At 41.5% G+C, this 23421-nt stretch overlaps 1 protein-coding gene across 1 annotated transcript; it reads left to right on the top strand.

Annotated features, from left to right (window-relative positions):
* Positions 1 to 411: 411 nt before the first annotated feature.
* LOC140236499 (S-methyl-5'-thioadenosine phosphorylase-like) lies at positions 412 to 21661 on the top strand. The gene is made up of 7 exons (XM_072316420.1): positions 412 to 528; positions 12153 to 12239; positions 14162 to 14220; positions 14762 to 15032; positions 18706 to 18945; positions 20552 to 20674; positions 21629 to 21661. Exons 1-7 carry the CDS (start codon positions 514 to 516, stop codon positions 21659 to 21661), a joined length of 828 nt encoding a protein of 275 aa, XP_072172521.1. The 5' UTR covers positions 412 to 513.
* The last annotated feature ends 1760 nt before the right edge of the window (positions 21662 to 23421 follow it).

Genomic DNA, 23421 nt, shown 5'->3' with positions numbered 1-23421 from the left:
ATTCTGATTGGCTCAGGGTCTGCCCTATTAAGAAGACATGCATGCAACAATGATTTTGATTGGCCAGTGACAATCAGTTGCAAGTTGCGTTTAAACGCAAAGTTTCTAGCAACGGGGCCCCAGTTCTTGTGCTGAATTATGGAAATTCTGATAAGTATAGCATATCAGTCGCTCGTAAGTTGTTCGTAACTTTACGAATAGGGAGCTTTAGATTTTAGACGCGCGGACGTTCGAAGAGAAAAAAACATGATCTGAGCGTGCGCAGTAACTTGATCCGCGCTACTGCGCATGCTCAGATCATGTTTTTTTCTCTTTGAACGTCCGCGCGTCTAAAATCTAGAGCTCCTTAATATAGCTATGGTATGAAACAGGACCCGAGCTATGCTGCTGCAACGTGTGTGAACCATTTGCCTTGAGATACTGTATCTACCTTCTAAAATACAGTTTGTACGAACGATAGTACACTTGCCGTACCTCCATCGTGCCGCGGCTAGAAGCACACAATTACTAAGAATGACCGCAATCAAGGTAATGGAAACTAACTGTCTTGTTGAAAAGTAGCCGTGCGTGCGTGCTCCGTGCAAACACGTGCATGCATGCAATCAGCACGCAGCAACGTTTCTCCAGCAGGCCGGCGGCTCAGGCCACGTTTCCGAGCGCGAGCCGGCTGTAGCTGTGTAGCGATTGAGTAGGGAGGGAGTCTGCTCGCTCTGCTGTGGCTGTGATCTATCGAGTATTAAAGGGAAGATAAACCCCGAGAGCAATGTGGATTGAGTGAAAGCAGCAACATTAGTAGAACACATCAGTGAAAGTTTGAAGAAAATCGGACAATCGATGCAAAAGTTATGAATTTTTAAAGTTTTGGTGTTGGAACCGCTGAATGAGGAGACTACTAGAGGTTATGACGTATGAGTGGACAACAATACCAAGAAAATATAAAGAAAATTCTACAAAAATCCATTTTTCATGAAAATTACAAATTCCATCAACTTGATATTGACATATGTTAAGGGTAGCAATTATTCCCCTTGCTTTCTGAAAGAGGTTGGTCCATTGCTCTTTCATGATTCTAGAAAAGTGAAGTTTTGTTGAATTTCCTTTATATTTTCTTTGTATTGTTGTCCACTCATACGTCATATCCTCTAGTAGTCTCCTCATCCAGCGGTTCCAACACCAAAACTTTAAAAATTCATAACTTTTGCATCGATTGTCCGATTTTCCTCAAACTTTCAAAATTTTGACTTATTACAGTCCCAAAACTGCCGTTTGTAGCTATATTTTTCGCTTTGGAAATTAAGGGGGGGGGGGGGGGGGAGCACCGGGCGAAAACTGCTGGCAATAACTGGCAGCAACATCAGGAGAATGGCATAATGATTAAATGCGAGTGAGTGAAGCGAGCTTCAAAATTTTGACATCTTACAGTCCCAAAACTGCCGTTTGTAGCTATGTTTTTCGCTGTGGAGATTAAGGGGGGAGCACCGGGCGAAAACTGCTGGCAATTACTGGCAGCAACATCATGAGAATCGCATAATGATTAAATGCGAGTGTGCGAAGCGAGCGAGCTTGAAAAATTTTGACATCTTACAGTCCCCCAAACTGCCATTTGTAGCTATATTTTTTGCTTTGGAGATTGGGGGGGGGGGGGGGGGGGCGCACCGGGCGCAACTGCTGTCAATCACTGGTAGCAACATCAGGGGAATGGCTTAGCGCTTAAATGCGAGCGAGCGGAGCGAGCGAGCTTTAAAATTTTGACATTTTACACCCCAAAAACTGCCGTGTTTAGCTATATTTTTGCGATTTGGTTTGTCCCACTTTTATGGGGGAACCATCCCCCCCCCCCCATCGACGCCTCTGCATATGAGGGACCTTTCGTTAAGTGAAAGATATGCTGCACACTCTTTGACAAATTAGGGAAATATACGTCAATCTCAACAGTGTACTTATCGAAAGGGATCCAGTATAGCGGAGCTTTTGCATGTTGCACATTACTGGCAGCAACATCATGAGAATCGCATAATGATTAAATGCGAGTGTGCGAAGCGAGCGAGCTTGAAAAATTTTGACATCTTACAGTCCCCCAAACTGCCATTTGTAGCTATATTTTTTGCTTTGGAGATTGGGGGGGGGGGGGGGGGCGCACCGGGCGCAACTGCTGTCAATCACTGGTAGCAACATCAGGGGAATGGCTTAGCGCTTAAATGCGAGCGAGCGGAGCGAGCGAGCTTTAAAATTTTGACATTTTACACCCCAAAAACTGCCGTTTTTAGCTATATTTTTGCGATTTGGTTTGTCCCACTTTTATGGGGGAACCATCCCCCCCCCCCATCGACGCCTCTGCATATGAGGGACCTTTCGTTAAGTGAAAGATATGCTGCACACTCTTTGACAAATTAGGGAAATATACGTCAATCTCAACAGTGTACTTATCGAAAGGGATCCAGTATAGCGGAGCTTTTGCATGTTTATGATTGCAATTCAACGATTTGGTGCATAGTTCTGGCGGTATTTGGACAATAATTCCATTAAGAAAGTTCGAAATTTGTCCTCATCTCGGAAATTGCTTGGGGGATAAATGATTTGCCTGCCTAAACACTTTCGTAGGGGCGGGGCAAATGCCCTTTGCCCCCCCCCCCCCCCCCGAGATATTTTCGACGCCCCTGATCTTCCCTGGGTATACCCATAGATGTATCTTGACTGAATTATCAGTCACTGTCGTTCCTCATGAATGATTCAGGAAATGGAGGGGGTTCAATTATGGCAATATAGTTTTGTTATTGTTTGTTTGTTTGTTTTCGTACATATTTTGCAGATGCAATGGTCCCAAGTTACTCTCGTCTTAGCATGTTTACATGTAGGCCTACACTATTTGACGTTGTCAACGTCTGAGCCATACCTTACAGTGTATGTCCATGTCCGCGAGCGAGCGAAGCGAGCGAGCGCTTGAGAAAATTATGCATTCGATTTCCTGCAAGATAGAATACTGTTCAGCTCTGTTACCTGTCTGAAGGCCGGCGTACAAACGTCATGCAATATGCCAAAATTGATACAATCACATTTCTGCTTCCTCCATTTTTTTTTTCTTCAAAATTCAGGGGGGGATGATTGTACAGGCCATCCCCCCCTCCTCCATTTCAGGGGGGGATATATCCCCCCCCCCATCCCCCCCGGGATTTAGTACCTCTCCATTGAGGGTAAATCCGCCCGCTGGCGATCGCTTTGCTTCCTAAAATGGCGCCCGCACCTGCCCGTGAGCGTATTAATTACTACGCAAAATCTCGAGAGTGCACCCTCTTAGGTTTCTACGCTCTTTGGTTACAAACGACTTACGAGCGAGAAAGTTGCAATTAATTGCAAATAATTGCTAATTTTGAAACAACCATTCTGATTGGCTCAGGGTCTGCCCTATTAAGAAGACATGCATGCAACAATGATTTTGATTGGCCAGTGACAATCAGTTGCAAGTTGCGTTTAAACGCAAAGTTTCTAGCAACGGGGCCCCAGTTCTTGTGCTGAATTATGGAAATTCTGATAAGTATAGCATATCAGTCGCTCGTAAGTTGTTCGTAACTTTACGAATAGGGAGCTTTAGATTTTAGACGCGCGGACGTTCGAAGAGAAAAAAAGTGGACAACAATACCAAGAAAATATAAAGAAAATTCTACAAAAATCCATTTTTCATGAAAATTACAAATTCCATCAACTTGATATTGACATATGTTAAGGGTAGCAATTATTCCCCTTGCTTTCTGAAAGAGGTTGGTCCATTGCTCTTTCATGATTCTAGAAAAGTGAATTTTTGTTGAATTTCCTTTATATTTTCTTTGTATTGTTGTCCACTCATACGTCATATCCTCTAGTAGTCTCCTCATCCAGCGGTTCCAACACCAAAACTTTAAAAATTCATAACTTTTGCATCGATTGTCCGATTTTCCTCAAACTTTCACTGATGTGTTCTACTAATGTTGCTGCTTTCACTCAATCCACATTGCTCTTGGGGTTTATCTTCCCTTTAAACTTGGTGAATGTTAGGCCTAACTAGCTCCATGGACCATAGTTGAGTTAACTTCGGCGGCAATTGTTCAGAGCCGTTCAGTGCTGTAGTGATAATCATGATGGATGATAAAATTATGGCTAACAGAACGCAGCCCGAAATAGGGGCAGGGCATAGACAAAGGTGTCTATTATGTTAGGGGAGATGTTGTTATTTTAATTTTAAAAGGGCATTGCATGTATCGGTTTTTTATTTTTTTATATGTTGTTCTCTTAATTCTAAAAGACCCAGCGGTGCAAACAGAATCAAAATTTCATAACGATTTAGCCCGTAATTTCATGTTAAAAATTGAACTTTTTGGGTGAGAATTATGCTAATGTAGTACTAGTAATGAGCTAACGAGCCCGGATGTCGTGACGTCACAGGTGCCAACTATAGCACTGATTACAAGCTCTCGCATACGCGTGCATTAAATCGTACCGAGTAGCAGACGACGCTTAGGCCCAATTTAGCTAGCAGACTGCACTTGTGTACTGTCCTATTCGTACATGCAGCTGTCTCAAATTTCGCTGAACCAAATCCCACCAAAATTACAGGATATACTTCTAAGCATAAGTCTACTGTCTTATATTTGAACGAAATCGGTAATCAAGAAGTATCAATATTGACGCAGACTTTCAAGTCGTCACCCAAAAAAAAAACTCACTCTTCGCGAGAGCTCATGGTAAACGCGACATGCACAATCTAGAACTGAAGTTAGCCAACTAGTACTTTGCGAACGGGGAATTTACGCGGGAACTAAACTAAAAAATGTCATGATTTTGGCGATTTGTGTGATTTACGAACTATATTTTTAATTCGACTTAGCTCAAATAATTTGTAGATTGATTTTTTGCTCCTGATTACTTGAAAGATTTGTCTCATCATATTACATGGCTAACTTCAGTCTGTGCGTGCGCAGGCAGGGCCTATGCCGCGATCACTCTTGTTTGGACAGAGCAGATTATTTTTAGCGACGACAGGAAAGTCGACAACTTCACTTACGCTTCCCGACTTGCGATTTGGTTCCAATTAGCGTGAGCAAGTGGACATGAGTCATAAAGTATTTCCTGTGATTTTGGTGCAATTTGGTTAAGTGAATTTTGAGATATCTACATGGATATGGAAGTACGCTAGCACTATACCTACACCAGCGCTTGGATCGCGAAGCGGCGGCACTGTTAGTATCTACGTGGTCAGGCCACTCTTCCGAGGTATGGGTCCTACTGTAAAACTAAACTAGATCTACTTACTAGTCCTTGGTGTTAATACGACCACCATGAGATTTATCTCGACTACAAAAACATTGAAAATCCATAAAGCAGATACCTTACCTGCAAAATTCAGCACAGAAACAACTAGGGCCTGCAGCACAAGGGCCTAGATCTAACGGCAACGCCAGACCTTGGAGTCTGGACTTTCGTCTGGACTTTCTTCAAGTTCTGGCAGCAGGGGTTTATATAACGTTTACGCTGTGCCTATTAGCGCTGTGCACGTACAGCTGTCGACGGGGCGGCGAGTGAGTGTAGGGGCCTACATCAAGACTTGAACTGCCACGTAACATTAAGCCCCCGTTCCACTTTCACGATCTGGACCCCGATCTGTCCCGATCTAGCAGATCGGGAGAGAGCGGCAAAAGCCTACGGGGATCGGAAGCATCGTGGCAGCAGCGTGTGGAGGTCGGGGTTGGAGCGGACATTTTTTCAGATCGGGAAGAAATTTTGAACCTGTTCAAAATTTCTTCCCGATCTCCCCGATCAAAATTGACCTATTTTTAATCGTACGGCAAGCGGGGAGAGCGTAGTGACAGCGTAAACGCAGCGGGGAGAGCGTAGTGACAGCGTAAACGCACTGGGATGAGCGTAACAAGGTCTTTCTGAGCATAGTAACATCGGCACAAGAACGGGAAGAAAACTTACACAAAAACGTCTGCCAGAAGAAGATCAAGGAGATCGAGAGGCAGAACTGTTGAGGAGGAGGAGGGCATTGTCGCTACACCTGTCAGGGCAGAACATGAAGAAGAAGGAGCTCAAATTTTCGAAGAAGGAGAAGAGATGAAGAAAAAGAAAAGAAGAAAGCAGCAAAGCAGCTACCCAAAAGGCGAAGAAAGAGAGACTGCACGTGATGCTTAAAGAGGAGGAAGAGGACATAGCAGAATTTTGAAGAATATGAAATCATCTACAACTGGAGGAATTAAGACGGACTATAAAAGCAAGGACATCAAGAAAAAGCCTTGGAAAAATCAGCACGTTTTTGTTTATAACAATACATTGCTGCAAAAGAACCGTGAGTTGAGGAGCCTCTTCGAGGTCCACAGTATATTTCTTCGTCGGTTCTGCATGCTAATAAGTTGACTGACTGCAGATCGACAGTCGAGTCGGGGTACATCGGGGCACATCGGGCACTTTTCAGCTCTCTGAACGGGGTGACAGCGTGATGAGATCGTATAGATCGTTCAGAGCGTAGATACAGCGTGCATCGCTCGGATAACATCGGCAACATCGCACTGACAGCGTAGCTACATCGTTCTCAAGCGTAGCTGCAGCGGCAGAGATCGTAATGCCTCATTCCCGATCATCGTAGTAAGAGCGTAGCAAGCACGTGGTAGTCGTAACTGCAGCGTACTTAGAGCGTTCTAACATCGTACTGTGTCCAGATCGGCTCAGGTTTTTCCCGATCCTTCCCGATCTGAGAAAATTGTCAAATCATAGCGAGAACGGCATAGTGGAACAGGGGCTTTAGAATCTACTCGGTCCTTGACTGCTCACTAGTCCTGGTCCTAGTTCTAGTCTAGAGTCTATGTGTACTGGGTGCTGTTTTCTTCTAACTAGGCGTAAACCGTGATTGCCGTTAACTGTCACTCAGTCGTCATCTTCGTTAGATAAGTTTGAACTGTCGAACCATTATCGCTCGTCATCAACGCATAGTATAGTTAGTGCAACGCACACAGTTTTCTATGGGCAGCACGTTCGGACAATGATGCCAATTTCATTTTGCATAATCTGGAATATTCCCCACAAATTTTATCTAAATAAAAAGCTTTGAAGAGATTCCTTTTAAAAATTAATATTGTTTAACATGTTTATTTCAGCTCCATAATGCAATTTTATTAAATAACAGTTTTTGCAGTACTTCATGTGAGATTTCATCAGTAAATTGACATGTGTAGTTCGTTTTGCTAAAATCGGAGGGTGGCACCTGTGACGTATGCCAAATTGTGTGGATCGTTCCTTGGCTTGCTCGTTTTCATTTATTTTCAAAAAATCATTACAGGCTTATCCTGGGTTTTAGAATCCTCTCTTTCCAGTTGTAGGCATCAAAAAATGTAGATTAGAATTATCAGACAATTAGAAATGTCAGTACAGTTTTCTTTTAAAGGGTGTGTACAGTTCTGGTCGAGGTGAGGATTTAGCTTTTAACCTTTTGCAAGATATTCAGAAACCACTGTATGGGATGTCAAAGAGCATGTGGTTCTAAGGGGTATCAAAAGTTTATTCGATGAAAATCAGTTTTGAAATGGCCGAGATATCCAAAAACAAGGTGAAACAAAGAGATCCTAATAAAGAAAGTTGTGGCATGTCGCCTTTTATTATTAGCACTTTTTTGGATATCTCAGCCATTTGGCAGCCGATTTTCATCAAATAAACGTTGAATTCTTCTTAAAATTGCATGCTCTTTCATATTTCATAGGAGGTATCTCATTATCTCACTTAGGAATGTTCAAAGCATGAATCCGCACATTGACCAGTACTCTACAGCCCCTTTAAGCCAAGGCGTGTAACGTTAGATATTCATTCATTCAGTTATGAATATATAGATCTAACAATTAGACGTTACGCCTAATACAGTACCTACTTAAATTTATACAAATATCTTTTTTTTTTCTTTGAGGAACACAAATTCAAATTAATTCCGCTGTGTTATTGCCGCAATTGTGGAGATTCTAAAACAGACTGTCACCACCCATCATTGGCCGTTTTTAATTTTGCGTATTTTCTGGCCATGCCCTGTTCGGTATACGTAGTATAACACGTGAACAGGCTGCTCAGCTTGAGCATGCGTGCATTCAAGCCTAGCCATTCCAATACCTTCCAGTACCGGTAGGCCTATAGTATGTGTACGTGTATGTACAGCTGCCGGCCAAGACTTGGATGATGTCTGTCAATGTGAATATGTGTCTCCTTTTCTGATTGAATCACTGAAACCAAAAACAAAAATATAATAATTTCGAAACCATTGTAACATAAAATCATTCTGGGCTTCTTGTGTGGCGAGGTGCAAATAATCATAGTGATGCATACTTCTTACTACAGCTGTACTTACACATAGGCCTACTGTACACTGTACGTGCACATATGGTTGACATGGTTGAGGGGTCTAGATATCGCGCACAAAACTTTTGTGATGCTCTTTAACATAATGGAATTATTCCACAATCGTACCTGAATTTCTCAATAAATATCACGAAAATGCAGAAAAATCACCTCCCAGAATCTCCTGATGATACGATGACGGAGTAGTGCGCTGTCGCCGTTTGTATGTCGGACTTGAATTTCTGCGTTCAATTCTCGGGGTATATAAAGGTCGCGCAGCTGCCCTATGTAGTTTCATGCGTGAAATTGTCTGCCCCACTGCTGTATAACGTGCTTCGGCTTTCGTAGAATATTATAAACGATCAATCGAACAAAATACGAATTCTATCGGCTTCGAACGAGACAAGCGAGATGACACGTCTAGGCTACATCATCCTTAAAACAGGTTTTAAGCTAATGTAGGTAAATTACAAGGTAAAAAATTGGAAATTTACTGAAAAATTTGTTAGAAATCAAAATTTCTTACCTGCTTCCGTCTCTTGTTTAGCGGTTGTCAGGTATGTTTATTCCATGGGCGTATCGGCAAATTTTGCGCTTAGTCCCATGCGTAATATTGCTTGCTATACGCAGTTTCGCTATCATTATGTGCGACCATTAAGTCCCTGCGCGAGATCTAATCCCCTTACTATACATTTAACATATTGTACATTATACTGTATACGCCGAATATTTCGCGAGGTTTTTATTTTCGCGAGTCAGCTGTAGTTCGTGAAAATATTGACTCTGATCCCGATATGAATGGGATGTACGCATACACATTTCTGCATTCAGTAAAGGACTCCATCGTCGTGAATTTAACCACTCGCGAAATCGTCGGGAAGTCACGATTCGCGAAAATTTAGACTCACGAAATATATGGCGTATACAGTACATACGTAGGCCTACATAATTTTATCTTCAACAATTTATTGTACTGGTAAATGATTACCGTATAAGAAGGAGAATCTGTGTCCTTCTTACGAAGCCAACCATTGCTTTTTGGTTTAAATATTCTGGTGAATTTAAGAGTCTCAGAATGTTCTTTACTTCCTTGCAATTTGTTTCATTCAGCTAACAGCATTGTTTTTTCTATTATAAATCTAGGGCATTCGATTAGAAAATATTTTGTGGTTTCTGGTACTGGTATTCCACATCTTTCACATAACCCAGTATCAATCTATCATGCTTCTTCAATAAAAAAAAGGTTATAATTTAAGCCAATATTATCTATTCTTAAACAGTGCAAAATTGCCTCACTGTTTGTTTTTTGTTTTTTTTTATTTAATACACATTTGAATGTCAATGATGCACAATTTTGTATGTTTTTTTTTAGGGGGGAGACTGTTTCATCATTGGCAGGTGCCAATTTGGCAGGGAAAACGAAATGGTTAATTAGATGGGTGTTAGTTGTGCGAAGAGAAGCCCAAAATGTTTGCTTACCCGAAATGTCCAAGTAACACATTTGTGAGAAAATTTAAGTTCAGGGATTCGTCTCCCATATGCCGCAGCAGGCTGAGGTTATATATCAGATGAATCAAATAAAATGTCCAAATAAGAATTTCTAAGGCTTGGAGAGAATCAGAAAATCAGAAAATAAGAGGCATCAGAAGAGGCACGTCCGACCACCTTGACCGACCGCCTTGACCGCCTTAACACTTAGAATGTAGCCTACTTAGAATGCAACACGAATGTCCCGTGTGTGTCAAGAATGCCGCCGGAATGGTCTCCGATGGCATATAGAATGGTGATTTTCACCAGTCTCAACCCGATCATCCTTGGACCATGTTGAATTGCTTTGCTACAGATTGCTGTCCTCCAGCAAGACCTTGAAAGAGAGTGTCTAGGCCAATTACCCCCTGGGCAATTACCTCAGACCCTTCCCATGACCCTTACCCTACAAACCTGAACCTAATCCTAACCCAAACTCTAACTCCAAGCCTAACCCTAACTCTAATCTGTACTCTAACCTTTTCACTAACCAGTATTTAACTGGGGGTAATTGTATGAATATTTGAGCATTTGAGATATTTTGGCAGAATTTGAGGTGCAACACAGTTCCGATTCTCCCTCAAATTATTGTTTCAAATGCTGTTAGAATGCCGTATATTGTAGGAATATTTAGAATGCCGTAGGAATATTTAGAATGCAATCAGAGTCCAATTAGAGTACCCTTCGAATGCAGATCGATATTTCTCCACTTCGAATGCTCCTCAAATTTTTTAAGCATGGAAAACACATTCAGGCTGGCCACAAGAATGGGCCCGAATGTTTGGAACGCACTCAGAATGTCGTCAGGATTGTTAGAATGCACTTTGAATATGCAGGGATGCAGGAAGAATTTTCATTCCAACGGCATTCCGGCTCATTCCGCCTCTAGTGTGACGGGGGTATTAACAAAGCAAGGTGCTTGTCTCTGAGCTTGTTCGATGGAAGAAATATTCTTCTTTCTACTTCTAGTAGTGATGGGTCCCATGCGGCAATGGCGTAATCAAGATTAGGATGAACAAGCATGAGTATCTCCTTCACAGAGGTTGAACAATTAGGGAAGTTATGTCTGAGCGAATTCAGGACACCTGATAGCGGGTACTAATGGTTGTTGCTTGTTAGGTCTGCTGTTCCAGCGGAGATTATTCTGGATAAATTTGCCAAGGTACTTGATCTACTTAGACTCTTCAAGAGTAACACCAAGGGTGTTGAATGGTGTGTTTTTTTTTCCAGGTCTCTTTTCCTATATTGACTTACTTTGATTCACATCCTGAAGGATTGAATCTCATACAGCGCTGTGACCATTCAGCAATTGTATTGATGTCGTCTTGTAATCGGGAAATTTCTTCATCACTTCATTTTACTTGGCAGTACAGCAGACAGTCATCAGCAAATAACCTAGTGGTGCTTTTAATGTTGTCATAAATGTTGCTGACAAAAAGAAGTAAGAGATGTGATCCGTGGACCTTCTTTCAGAGAACCGCTTCAGAGCAGGGTGTAAGTCAGAATACTTCCCATAATGGTGCATGCATGCTGGAGATGGTTGGTGAGGAAGGTTGATATCCATTGCTTTATGCCATGACAAATGCCATAAAACTTCAGCTTCTGAAGCAATCTTTGGTGAGGAATAACATCAACAGCAACAAGTGCTCATCAAGGAGATGGGGTGGTAATTTGCTGGATTGGTGGTTGAGCCCTTCCTAAACAAAGGAGTCATGTTAACTTTCCCCCAGCCAAGCGGAAGGTCACATGTGTCCAGCGATTGTTGGAAGATGAACTGCAAGATTGAAGATAACTCTTCTGCTTTTATTTTGAGGACTTGAATCTATCAAGTTATAGTCGGGTCCTCTAGGCTTTGCAGCATTGATGTTGAGCAACAACAAAGGTTTGCTGCAGATAAATGGCCATATGAGTTGGGTACATAAAGAGGGTATGCAGGGCATGAATAGTATAACACTGGGCAAATTGTTCTTATTTTTGTTGTTGTTGTTAACCTAGGGCCTAAGGGCTCATGTTCAAAGCTGTTCTGGGGGTCCTGTAAAATACCAGGTAATCATGAAAATCTGTGTGCCAATATGCATGAATACCGTGTTATAAAAGAAATTTGAATGATGAAACTTGACATTTCCAAGGCTGTGTAGAGTTTTACTGATACCTAATACACAAGTAGCAGTACCCGGTACTGTTTCAGCTAAACACTTGTCAGTAATTGTTTACCAGTGTACTTTGAATAATCTGTAAGCTATAGAAATGGTATTCTAACATTTTTGTCCATTCTACAACAGGTTGGAATTATTGGTGGATCTGGCTTGGATGACCCAGATATTCTGCAGTGCAGACAGGAAAAGTTTGTGGAGACTCCATATGGAAAGGTAAGTTGTTACGTAAAGCAAGATATGAATGCTTTGGAGTCAATGCTTTGATGGTTACAGATTATAAATGCTATCAGCCCTTAAGTTTTGCAGATGTTTTCATGCATGTGAAGCCTTTCTTTTTAGCTCAATAGCTGAGCCAAAGGCTCAAGTGAGCTATTGCGATCGCCCTTCGTCCGGCGTGCGTCGTCCGTCGTGCGTCGTGTGTAAACTTTTTACAATTTCATCTTCTTCTTGAAAACCCCAAGACCGATTTTCATCAATCTTGGCAGGTAGCATCCCTAGGGGGTTAGAGACTCAATTTGTTAAAATGGGCACCATGCCCCACCCAGGGGACCCCCAGGGGGGCCCAAACCCCCCAAAATTAAGGAATCTGTAAAAATCTTCTTCTCTAGAACCAGAAGTGATAGAGCTAAGTTAATACTATGAGTTAGTACATTGATGACTGTAGTTTCAAGATTGTTCATGGCAGAATCAGGGGTGCCCCCCTTGGGACCCTGGGGAGGGGGTGGGGAGGGGTCCTAATGGGGCCTAAATTGTACATTTTCATCTTCTTCTTGAGAACCCCATGACCCATTTTCACCAAACTTGGAGGGTAGCATCCCTAGGGGGTTAGGATCTCAATTTGTTAAAATGGACACCATGCCCCACCCAGGGGGCCCCGGGTTTGGGGGGGGGGGGGCAATCCCCCCAAAATGAAGGAATCTTTAAAAATCTTCTCTAGAATCAGTTCAAGTTATAGAGCTAAGATAATACTATGAGTGAGTACATTAATGACTGTAGTTTCAAGTTTGTTCATACATGTAGCAGATCCAGGGGTGCCCCTCTTGGGGGCGGGGGGGGGGGGGGTTGGAAGGTCCAAATGGGGGCCTGAATTGTACATTTTCATCGTCTTCCTGAAAACCTCATGATGGATTTTCGTCAAACTTGTCAGGTAGCATCCCTAGGGGGGTCAGGATCTCAATTTATCAAAATTGGCACCATGCCCCACCCAGAGGGCCCCAGGGGCCCCCAATCCCCCCAAATTAAGGAATCTTAAAAAATTTGGGCCCTTATTGTACATTTTCATCTTCTACTTGAGAATGCCTGGTCAAATTTTAATAGAGCTGTGAAAAATTTAGATTAGTGACTGCATGAAAGGTGAATTTGTGATACTCAGGTGAGCGCTAGACCCGCGGGTCTCTTGTTTTCGATACATTTAGTGTATTATCTGTAAGGGGCCATACAATACAATGTATGCCGGTATATAGTATTTTTCTTGATAATACAAGTACTGTAAAAGTGGAAATTTTCGCGGTGTTGAAATTTTTGCGCATTTCGCACAACCAGAAACTACCGCGAAAATAAAAGCACGTGAATATTTTTGCTAGTCATATGTTCCTTTGCGTGATGTCTTGATTCCGTGGAATTAAAAACGCGAAATTCTTCTTACCCGGCCAAGCGCGAAAAATTAGTCGTGTGAAAATATCCACTTTTTTACAGTACTTTGTGTATAGATATCTCTCTCTGTCTCACACACACATGGGATGGAATACAGCTGTTGATGAGTCTTTCCTCTGTGCAGCTGTGTCAAAGTATTATCATGATACATGTACACACTCCTGTCAAAGATTGCCAGCAAGAGAAATATTGCCAGTCCATGTAATGGAAAGCTACTTGAGCAAATGAAATGACAGATTATATGCAAGTGTCATTACCAATTCACAGCACATTGGGACCTTTCGCAGCCGGAAATATATGGATTTGGTTTGACATAATCTGTATTGATTTTATACCATAATAATTTTAATACCTTGATTTTCAGATTCAAAACAAAGAAACATTTCAGAATTGTTTGAAAATCTGAGTGTTCATGACAACCTCACTTCATTTTTTTCTTCGTTCCTTTGTGTGTTTGTTTGTTTATCACCTGATATATGCAGCCCTCTGATGCTCTTATTCTTGGTCAAATTGGTGGAGTGGACTGTGTCTTGCTTGCCAGGTACTGATATGAGACCAACCTGTCTGATGATGCGTGGGGATTCAGATGTGCTGAATTTCATAGTGTGCAACATACTTTATTCTTTTATTCTATTATGGGACTTTTATTACAAATAATTTATTGCAGAAATCAAGGGTTTTGTGAATAGGGCATACTAACGATTTCACAAGTGGTTTGATTTGCGATTGTTGAGGACAGTCATAAACAGAGGAATGTATGTACAATGTATGCACTTGCATTCATGTTATGTCAGATTTATGTTATGTCAGAGGTAATATCTTCATGTGTTGTTAAATTCGTTTATGGCACCCAACTTGAAAAAATAAAAACTCTGAGATTCATATGGCATAAATATGAAGAAAGCTGCAGTGTATTGCAGATTATGCAATTCAGAATGATTGATGGCTTTCAGCCATGCGTAATGAGATACGTTTTTAATAGCCAGTAGCGACTTTCCTGTGGTTCAGGGCTTGGATGAAGAGAGACATGGGATTGCAGGTTAACAAGCCATGATATTTGGGTCTGCTCTTCCATCAAACAGACATGGCAGAAAGCACAACATCATGCCCTCCAATGTGAACTACCGTGCCAACATCTATGCCCTGAAGCAGGAGGGCTGCACACACCTGATTGTGACCACAGCCTGTGGCTCCCTCCAGGAACACATCGCTCCCGGCCACATTGTCATTCCGGACCAGTTCATCGACCGCACCCATCGGCGGGTGCAGACGTTCTACGATGGGTCAGAGGATGGCCCACAGGGCATTTCCCACTTGGCCATGCACTCACCCTTCTGTGAGAAGTCTCGTGAGGTATGTGGTGTCATTGTCCATGAAAGGTGTGTTCAATGTATTGTAGTGCAGTGTACTCCCATTAAGTCCCTGGGATTGGCGCTTTTCTTTTGTTGTATTAAGATTTTGTTATAGCCGAACAGCAAAGTATATAAAGGTATACATAGAATAATTTTGCAACCTATTTTTTTACTTCCTTGATATTGAGAATTTCATTATAACTATGTTCATTGTAACGGGAGTGCACTGTAGTAGAAACTTTCACGCAAGTGTTTTCTCATACTGGCCCAATTTCAGTAAACACTCGGACAAGAGTACTTTTTTACGCACACTTTCACATCTCACCAATGTATATTTTTAAACATAACATGTACTCCTTCTGGTGCACTCGAGTAAGAATCAGTAAGAGTTTTCAATATTAATGAAATGCTGCATGTTTACTGTCTCTCAGATATACAGAGTCTGAGTACAAGCAGTTATTTCTGATATTGTTTTCTTTCCTTTTTATTGAATGTCAACGAAGCAATAAAAGGATACTGGCTGCAAGAGGCTTACCATCCCATACTGTAAGAGACTTTTTGAAAATGTGCTGTAATTCTGTCACATTTCCTGTTCCCCAACAGAGAACATTTCCCTCTTTGTTGATCACCACATTAAACCTCTTGTCTCACTCGCACCCTCCTACATTCATGACACACCAGACTTTCTCAGGAAGCTCGATGACATCAAGGACCAGATACCCGAGACAGCAATCATCGGTACTTTCGACGTCTCCTCTCTCTACACCAATATTCCCCATGATGAAGGTATTCTAGCCTCCTGTGAGGCTTTGACATGCAGCGGCCATTCCAACCCCCCCATATCTGACATCAAATCCCTCATGTCACATGTACTGACGAAAAACAACTTCACATTCATGGACAAGCACTACCTACAGGTATCTGGCACAGCAATGGGTACCCGGATGGCTCCTTCCTTCGCCTGTCTCTTCATGACCAAGCTAGAGCAGCAGATGTTAGATTCAGCGCCCTGTCGTCCATGGATTTGGTGGCGCTACATCGATGACGTTTTCTTCATCTGGACCAGGGAGGAAGAAAGCCTCCATACTTTCATTGACCACATCAATTCTTTCCACAGAACCATCAAATTCACTTCCGACTTCTCCCAAGAAGAGACCAACTTCCTCGATGTCACCGTTAGAAAGGAGTCTAACCATGTCACCACCACTCTCTACACTAAACCCACAGACACCCATCAGTACCTTCACTCAGCCAGCTGCCATCCCCGCCACTGCAAAACCAGTATCCCTTACAGTCAAGCCCTCAGACTTCGCCGTATCTGCTCTGAGGATTCTGAGTTTTCTTTCCATGCCAGGAACCTGAAGAGACATCTCGCAGCCAGGGGCTACGGTACCAGGAGAGTTCAACAAGCCATCAACAAAGTTCGTTCTCTCCCCAGATCTGAAGTTCTCAAACCGAAAACCAACAAGCAGGACACCACTGACAGAATACCACTCGTGACCACTTTCCATCCCAATCTACCCTCTCTCCACAATATCCTTCGTGATAATCACCATATCCTTCACACCTCTGATCGTCTCTCCCAGGCCGTCCCAGATACTCCCATCCTGGCGTACCGGCGCCCCCACAACCTCAAGGATCTCATCGTCCGTGCTGAAGTACCCTCCCTCACTGACAATTCTTCTCCTTTACAGCATGGCACATTCAAATGTTCAGCCAGCAGGTGCATCATTTGTAGCATACACATCCATGAGAGTGACTCTTTCACCAGCAACTCTACCGGCCTCTCTCACCACACAAAGGGAAACATCACTTGTACCACCACTAATGTCGTGTATCTCATCACTTGCAGAATTTGTAGAATCCAGTATGTTGGGGAAACCAAGACAACACTCAAAAGACGCTTCTACGGACATAGATCTACTGTCAACACAGCCAAGCTCGACACTCCAGTGGGCCACCATTTCAATCTACCCGATCATTCCATCACTGATATGACTCTACAGGGCATTGAATCTTTAGGCACTCGTCCAGACACAGTCAGAACCAGCAGAGAGAAGCTCTGGATGAGACGACTTCACACCATCCAACCCCATGGCCTCAACATCCAGGAGGGAAATGACTAACCACCTCTTATATCTCTAAAATATATATATATATATATATATATATATATATATATATATATATATATATATATATTATTATTATTTTTTTTTTTTATTATTATTATTATTTTTATCACCATTATTATTCGCTTTTTCATTTTTCATTTTTCAATTTCATTTTGTTCTTTCTTTGTGCCTTTTTCCATTTGCAGACCCTTTTTTCCCCAATTGATTCCTTCCTCTAGTCCGAGTCTCTTTTATACAGCCTTTTCTACCTATACACACACACACACACCCGGTTTTGTTTGTTTACACATACTTGTGCTTATCTTGCCTTGCCTGCTTTTTGTGTACTTACAATGTATACAGTTTTCTCTCCCCCAGTTTTTCATATGTGCTTTATTTTATTTCTTTTATCAATATTCTTTTCATTACTGTTATTTCATTGTCATTATTATTACTGTGTGTGTATATGTATACACTTTGATATGTTTGATTTCTTCCCCTTGTTGCCTCCTCCTGGTACACCTTTCAGGGCTCACTGTTTGCTCAGCCCCCCCCCCCCCCCTCCCTTCCTCTTGCTGTTGCTTTTTTCACTCTTTCCCTTTCTTTATCCCTCTGGTGTTCCCTATCTTCTTTGATGTTGCCTCCCTATTCATCCTTTTCCTTCATTGGTTGCCTCCTTGATCCTCATGATCATCATTGACCCCCTCTGCCTTTTGTCTGTCCCCTCTCCTCTGCCTATTGTCTGTCCACCCTCCTGCTTTAATCCCCCTCCTTTTACCTGTTGGGCTCCTTGCCCATGACCTCCCTCTCCTTTGTTTCTTTGTTCTGTGTACCCAGCTTGTCCCTGTCTGTTCTTGTTGTGTAAAGTCCTTATATGTGATTGCTTTCCCTGCATGTTTGTCATTTTGCCTCTGACGAAGATTCTGCTAGGATCGAAAGCTCAGGCCCCTTTTGACTCCATTTTACTCCATTGGCTCGCCCTTATTGGATAAGCAGTTTTCAGCAGCTTTTTTTGCTACATTTCCAAGAAAATACACAAAAACATTAGATATGAAATGTCTAGTATGTTGACGAGTGCATTCCCTGTTCAAGAGGTACTTGAAAACTACCACTTTCTTATTGTAAAAACTGCATTGAAATTATGTTATTCTTTGAACAAAAAATTGTTTTCACTAGTATCACATAAGATGCTGAATTTTTATAATGTTAGCTACAATATGATGGAGAATAAACTTATTCTACACTTGTTATGTATATGAACAAGAGATTGATTAATATCTGCACATTCATCAAAATTGCACAGTCTTTTTAGGATAATTTACCATAATCTGCTTTCGAGGAAAAAAGAAAAGAAAAAAGAATGATCACCTGCATGTGAAAGTGTCATTCCTGACAGGCATGAAATGATTTTCTGAAATTAAAAGAGCTGACCCTCAGTGTATTTCATCAACTTACCCAAGTCCATTCCATTCTCTATTTCTGTCTCTCTCTGTTTCATTTCATACTATATGCTGCCTGTTGGCAACACACCGAAAATCTGACACACACACCACAACACAGTTACTCATCACATCAACCGAGTCTCTCGGCCTGAAGTGCCACACGACAGGCACTGTCATCACCATCGAGGGTCCCCGTTTCTCCTCAAGAGCAGAGAGCAAGATGTTTCGAATCTTCGGAGGGGACATCATCAACATGACGACAGTACCTGAGGTGGTGCTTGCTAAGGAGCAGAGCCTCTGTTACGCAGCCATTGCTCTGCCAACAGACTACGACAGCTGGAGGGAGTCGGAGGAACCAGTGAGTAAGGCCAGGGCATGATTCTCACCAAGAAAGTGCAATATCAATGATAGCCTATAACATATATTTGGTGCCAAACCATGAGAATAGATGGCATACCAGGAATATTTGTACCCTGACAAGAAGGAAGCTTTGTGTCACATATCACGATGTGTAAACGTATTAAGAGCAGAACAATTTGTATTGTGATGCTCAGAGGAACTTTTTGTTGTTTAAAAAGGAAGAAAGAAATGAAGAAATGGGAAGAAAAAGAAGAGGAAGCAGAGGAAGGAGAAAAAGAATGATTTTGTAACTGATAATCTTCACATTTGAAGTTGAAAAATGACAGATAAAGTCTTTGTGTGGCTGGTATCCACCAGATTCCTCCTATGCCTGTCAATCTGAAAGCATAATACATGATTTCCAGTGTGTTGCAAATCCTTCTGAATACAGTTATGAGTTATACATGTAGGTCTAAAGCTGAAATATGGCACCAAGAGAGTCAAGCTGCCATCAATAATGGATAGTCTTTTTAACCATCTACAGTAGATTACATGTATGTTTGTGCTATCATGGATATACTTTCCTTATCCTCTGAGAATATACATTTAATACAATTACAGTTGACCTTGCCTAGGCAAAATCTTAAAGGAATACTATAGAGAAAATCTTTTGAGCAACCTGAAGTTTGACTTATACATTTCCATTAGAATTTGCACATGTTTAAATGTCTGTCCTGGTTTGTAGTGTTGTAAACCTGGTTAATGATGACACTATACTACGCCGTCTCCAGTTGAAATTACAAGCACTACGTACACGTACATAGCTGCGGGAACCCGGAGTTTAAAGTAATCATATATGTATCGACAGACTGGGGCTGTTTTGTTTCCCTAATAAAACGATCTTGATTTCAACTGGAGACGGCGTCGTACAGTGTCATCATTAACCCGGTTTACAACAGTAGCATTTTTATTCGACTTATCCAGGCTTTACTCTTGTGTGAGGTGGATGTAGGTGAGGCTGTTACTGCGGGCCTGCGGTTAGATTGAGTACTGGGCATGTGGTTGTGTGTAAACTTTGAATTAAGTGTGTTGTTGATGTGCAGGTTGGATGTGTATTGGAAATCATTTAGTGGATTATGTTACAGTTGGTTTCCAGGATGAAGCCAAGTGACTTATTTTTATAATCTGCCCTAGTGAATAGAAATTTTGTTGTAAATCTGCAATGCGTGATTATGATTAGCCAAATGCTGACTTGTATTTGGCTTACCCATATTACAGAGCTTAATGTAAGGTACGAAGTGTATTTTAACCTTTAACCCCTGAACGACCTGCAATCACCCTTGTCTGTGTGTGTGTGCATGTGATATGTATGTGTGAATATGTTGGATGCAGATATGATTATGCTTGTCTGCACCACGGTCATAATTAATCTTCCATATATCAACCTACTGTGCAATAAACAGTTGTGCAATAAATTTGTCCAGACCTCTAAACTACGAGTTCTTGCTTCCTTCTGGTAGTATGGGTTGACATGGTAACAAACCTGGAGGTGCTAAGGGGTTTGTACACTACAATCTTATTCCCCTTGCTTCTATTGATCACCCTTTCATTTGTATCTTCACAAGGTTTCTGTTGAGGTGGTGATGAAGACCTTTTCCATGAATGCTGCAAATGCCAAGAAAATCCTCCTTGATGTCATTCCAAAAATTGCCCAGGCTGACTGGGAAGATACCATCAAGGCTCATGAGGTGAGTATGGCATTACCAACATGCCTTGCCTGGGTATATCTGCCATATTACTTTTCAAGAGTAAATGATACCATTGCCCTCAACACAGAATGTTCTCATCTTTTTGTAACATGACATCGAAAAGGATAATGTTGACACTCTTCAGGCTATCTCTTCCTCATAACCTGTTAACTCGTTCCTCCCGTAATTCTGCAAGAGCCTTCAGTGTCCCCAATCGAGATTCTTTTTGTAGGCCGAGAGACAACAAACAGGTTTGTAATCCACCTGTGCGAAAGCATTCAAATGGTTCATGTATCTCCTTACCATGATCCACTACATGTGCCATGGAATAATGAAAGTATTGATCGAGCGCGAGATATGAATCGAGCGTGTTCTGATGGGCTCACAAACTCTTCGTTCTACACAAAAAGAGGCACCTCAATGCGGTCAGCAAAAACAAATTTCTGCTGAGCTCATCTTTGGTCCCTGTGTATGTACATCGTCATACGCGTTTTATAGCAAAGTAAGAGCACACTTCATTGGAAAAAGGGCAAATAAAACTGCAATACACACAGTTGTCATGCAGAAAGCAAACTGATATTGATAGAAGAAACTCAGCCAAAGCCAAAGCCATTTTTCTCCTCAACATAACACAAATAAACATAAATTTAGGCCAAGAATGCAGACACCGTTGTCTACATTTTGGGAACCTGGTATACCAGGTTCCCGTATATCAGTTGACGCCATGGGAACCTGGTATACCGGGTTTCCGTAAGGAATGGGTTAATTGCTATATGCCAAAGTCACAGATTGATGGTGTAGTTCTTGTTCATACCAAATATGAGGATGTGCAACTACCTGTGATATGCATTGCTTAAAATTCCTGTGGATATGCTTCTTTCTCCTGTGTCCATGCTTCTTTTCCCTGTGTGCACTGAAACCTTTCTATCTTTCTGATTTCTTTTCAATTAACAGGCAACTGCAAAGGAGTCAATAATGGGAGTGTGAACCCTCCTTGGTGAACCTGTAGATCAGACTCTCTCTTCTTGGAGACTCACTTGCAGTGTATGAAGATCCAACATGGCAAATGGTGCACTCATGCTGGTTCACTGGGAGTGACTGTGTGTCCCTGCAAGGAGTAACACAAATCATACACACTGTACCTTTAGGAAACAACGGTGTGTGAAACCGAATATTTTTAAATGGCATTAATTTTGCGGCATAAGGGTGTTACATTCATCCAACAAATCATTTCCAATTTTACTGTAATTATGATATACCTGTGTATTACTTTATGTTGATCATTAATGTTTCAGTAATAAGATTAAAAAACTCATTTTGATTTGTAGCTTTGTATTTACAAAATTTGTGTATAAGGTGTTCAAAAAGATGTTTTAAAATGTGTATCATTGAATGCTTTGCCTTTAGAGTGTAACTCAGAGATAGCTATTAAGTAGCTAGAGTGATGATGCATTCATGCACTGATAAGAATTTATGTAGAACGTACTAATATTGTTTACAGCATTAAGTCTGTTCAGTTACAGGGCAAGTACCTTAGTGAAAGCACAGGGGCTCTGAGTGCATACATGTGTTGCTAACTTTTCTTCTAAAACAGTTTCATCTTTATTTGGCACTGAGATATCTCACTATGCCCACACTCTTATAGCATGACTTGTCACTGACAAAATCATTATAGTAAGGTTCCCTTATGAGCTACTGTATACGCCGAATATTTCGCGAGGTTTTTATTTATGTCAGCTGCTATTCGCGAAATTAAAAACACAGGAAAATATTGACTTTGATCCTGATATGAATGTGACGTACGCGTACATATTTCTCTGTTCAGTACAAGTCCACGATCGCGAATTTAACCACTTGCGAAATCGTCGGTAAGTCTCGATTTGCGAAAATTTAGATTCACGAAATATATGGCGTATACAGTAAGCCTCGGAATAAAGCCATGTATCACTGCAGCTGAAAGAGGATCAAAGAAAGAGAAAAAAGTGTATCCTTTGTTCCAGATCTAATCACCTTTGGAGAGAAAAGGAAACATGGGAGTTGAACCATCTGGCTCTCACTTTAAGCTGAAATATTGAATGTTCATCTTACTTGTTGTGAAAGTGTTATCACTGCAAAATCCCCAAATCTGTGAAATGTTGATAGAATCATGCAAGGCCCTCAGATTTTGAGAACTGCCCTTTTCACCGCAAAAGAAGTTGTTTTTGAAACTACATCATGTAAAACAGTACATAGTATGATATGCAGGGTGTAATACCTATCACAATTGTCATTGTTGGATAAGACTTGATCATGGACAGGTCTTTTCATCTTTGATGAACACAAATACAACCAGATTTTATTACTGCAAGACTTTCTGTGTACAGGTTGTCAACACACATGCAAATAGATGCTAATTTGAAATTGCGAACTAGTTTTCCAGACAGGATTTTTGTTAGGTTTCATATGTATGTTTTAGTGATGAAACAGGTATTTTTCCCCGTTTCTTCCTTTATTTGCCTCATCAAGATTGAAAAACATGGGCAAAATGATTGGCGTCCGAACACACGTCAAGTAATCAAAGGCGGGTGCTTCCTGTGTACACATTACTCACACACAAACACTCACGGAGCAGTGTGCATGTGTTTTTTATTTGTAGCAGGCACTGTGAAGTGTATTATCTTTTTATGCACATGGTCTTAGGGGAGTGTGTGATTCATGGCCCTGATCAGCAGATGTTTGTGCTCCCATCTGGATGATAGAAATACAGT

This window comes from Diadema setosum, chromosome 13 (genome assembly GCF_964275005.1).
Source record: "Diadema setosum chromosome 13, eeDiaSeto1, whole genome shotgun sequence".
Taxonomy (NCBI): Eukaryota; Metazoa; Echinodermata; class Echinoidea; order Diadematoida; family Diadematidae; genus Diadema; species Diadema setosum.
This window is presented reverse-complemented; position numbering and strand designations above follow the sequence as displayed.

What these genes read in the sequence shown, in the direction of transcription:
- LOC140236499 (XM_072316420.1), top strand. An exon ending in GACTGTGTCTTGCTTGCCAG is followed by an intron (nt 14,221 to 14,761) that starts GTACTGATATGA and finishes TCCATCAAACAG; the next exon opens with ACATGGCAGAAAGCACAACA. An exon ending in TCTGTGAGAAGTCTCGTGAG is followed by an intron (nt 15,033 to 18,705) that starts GTATGTGGTGTC and finishes ACCACAACACAG; the next exon opens with TTACTCATCACATCAACCGA.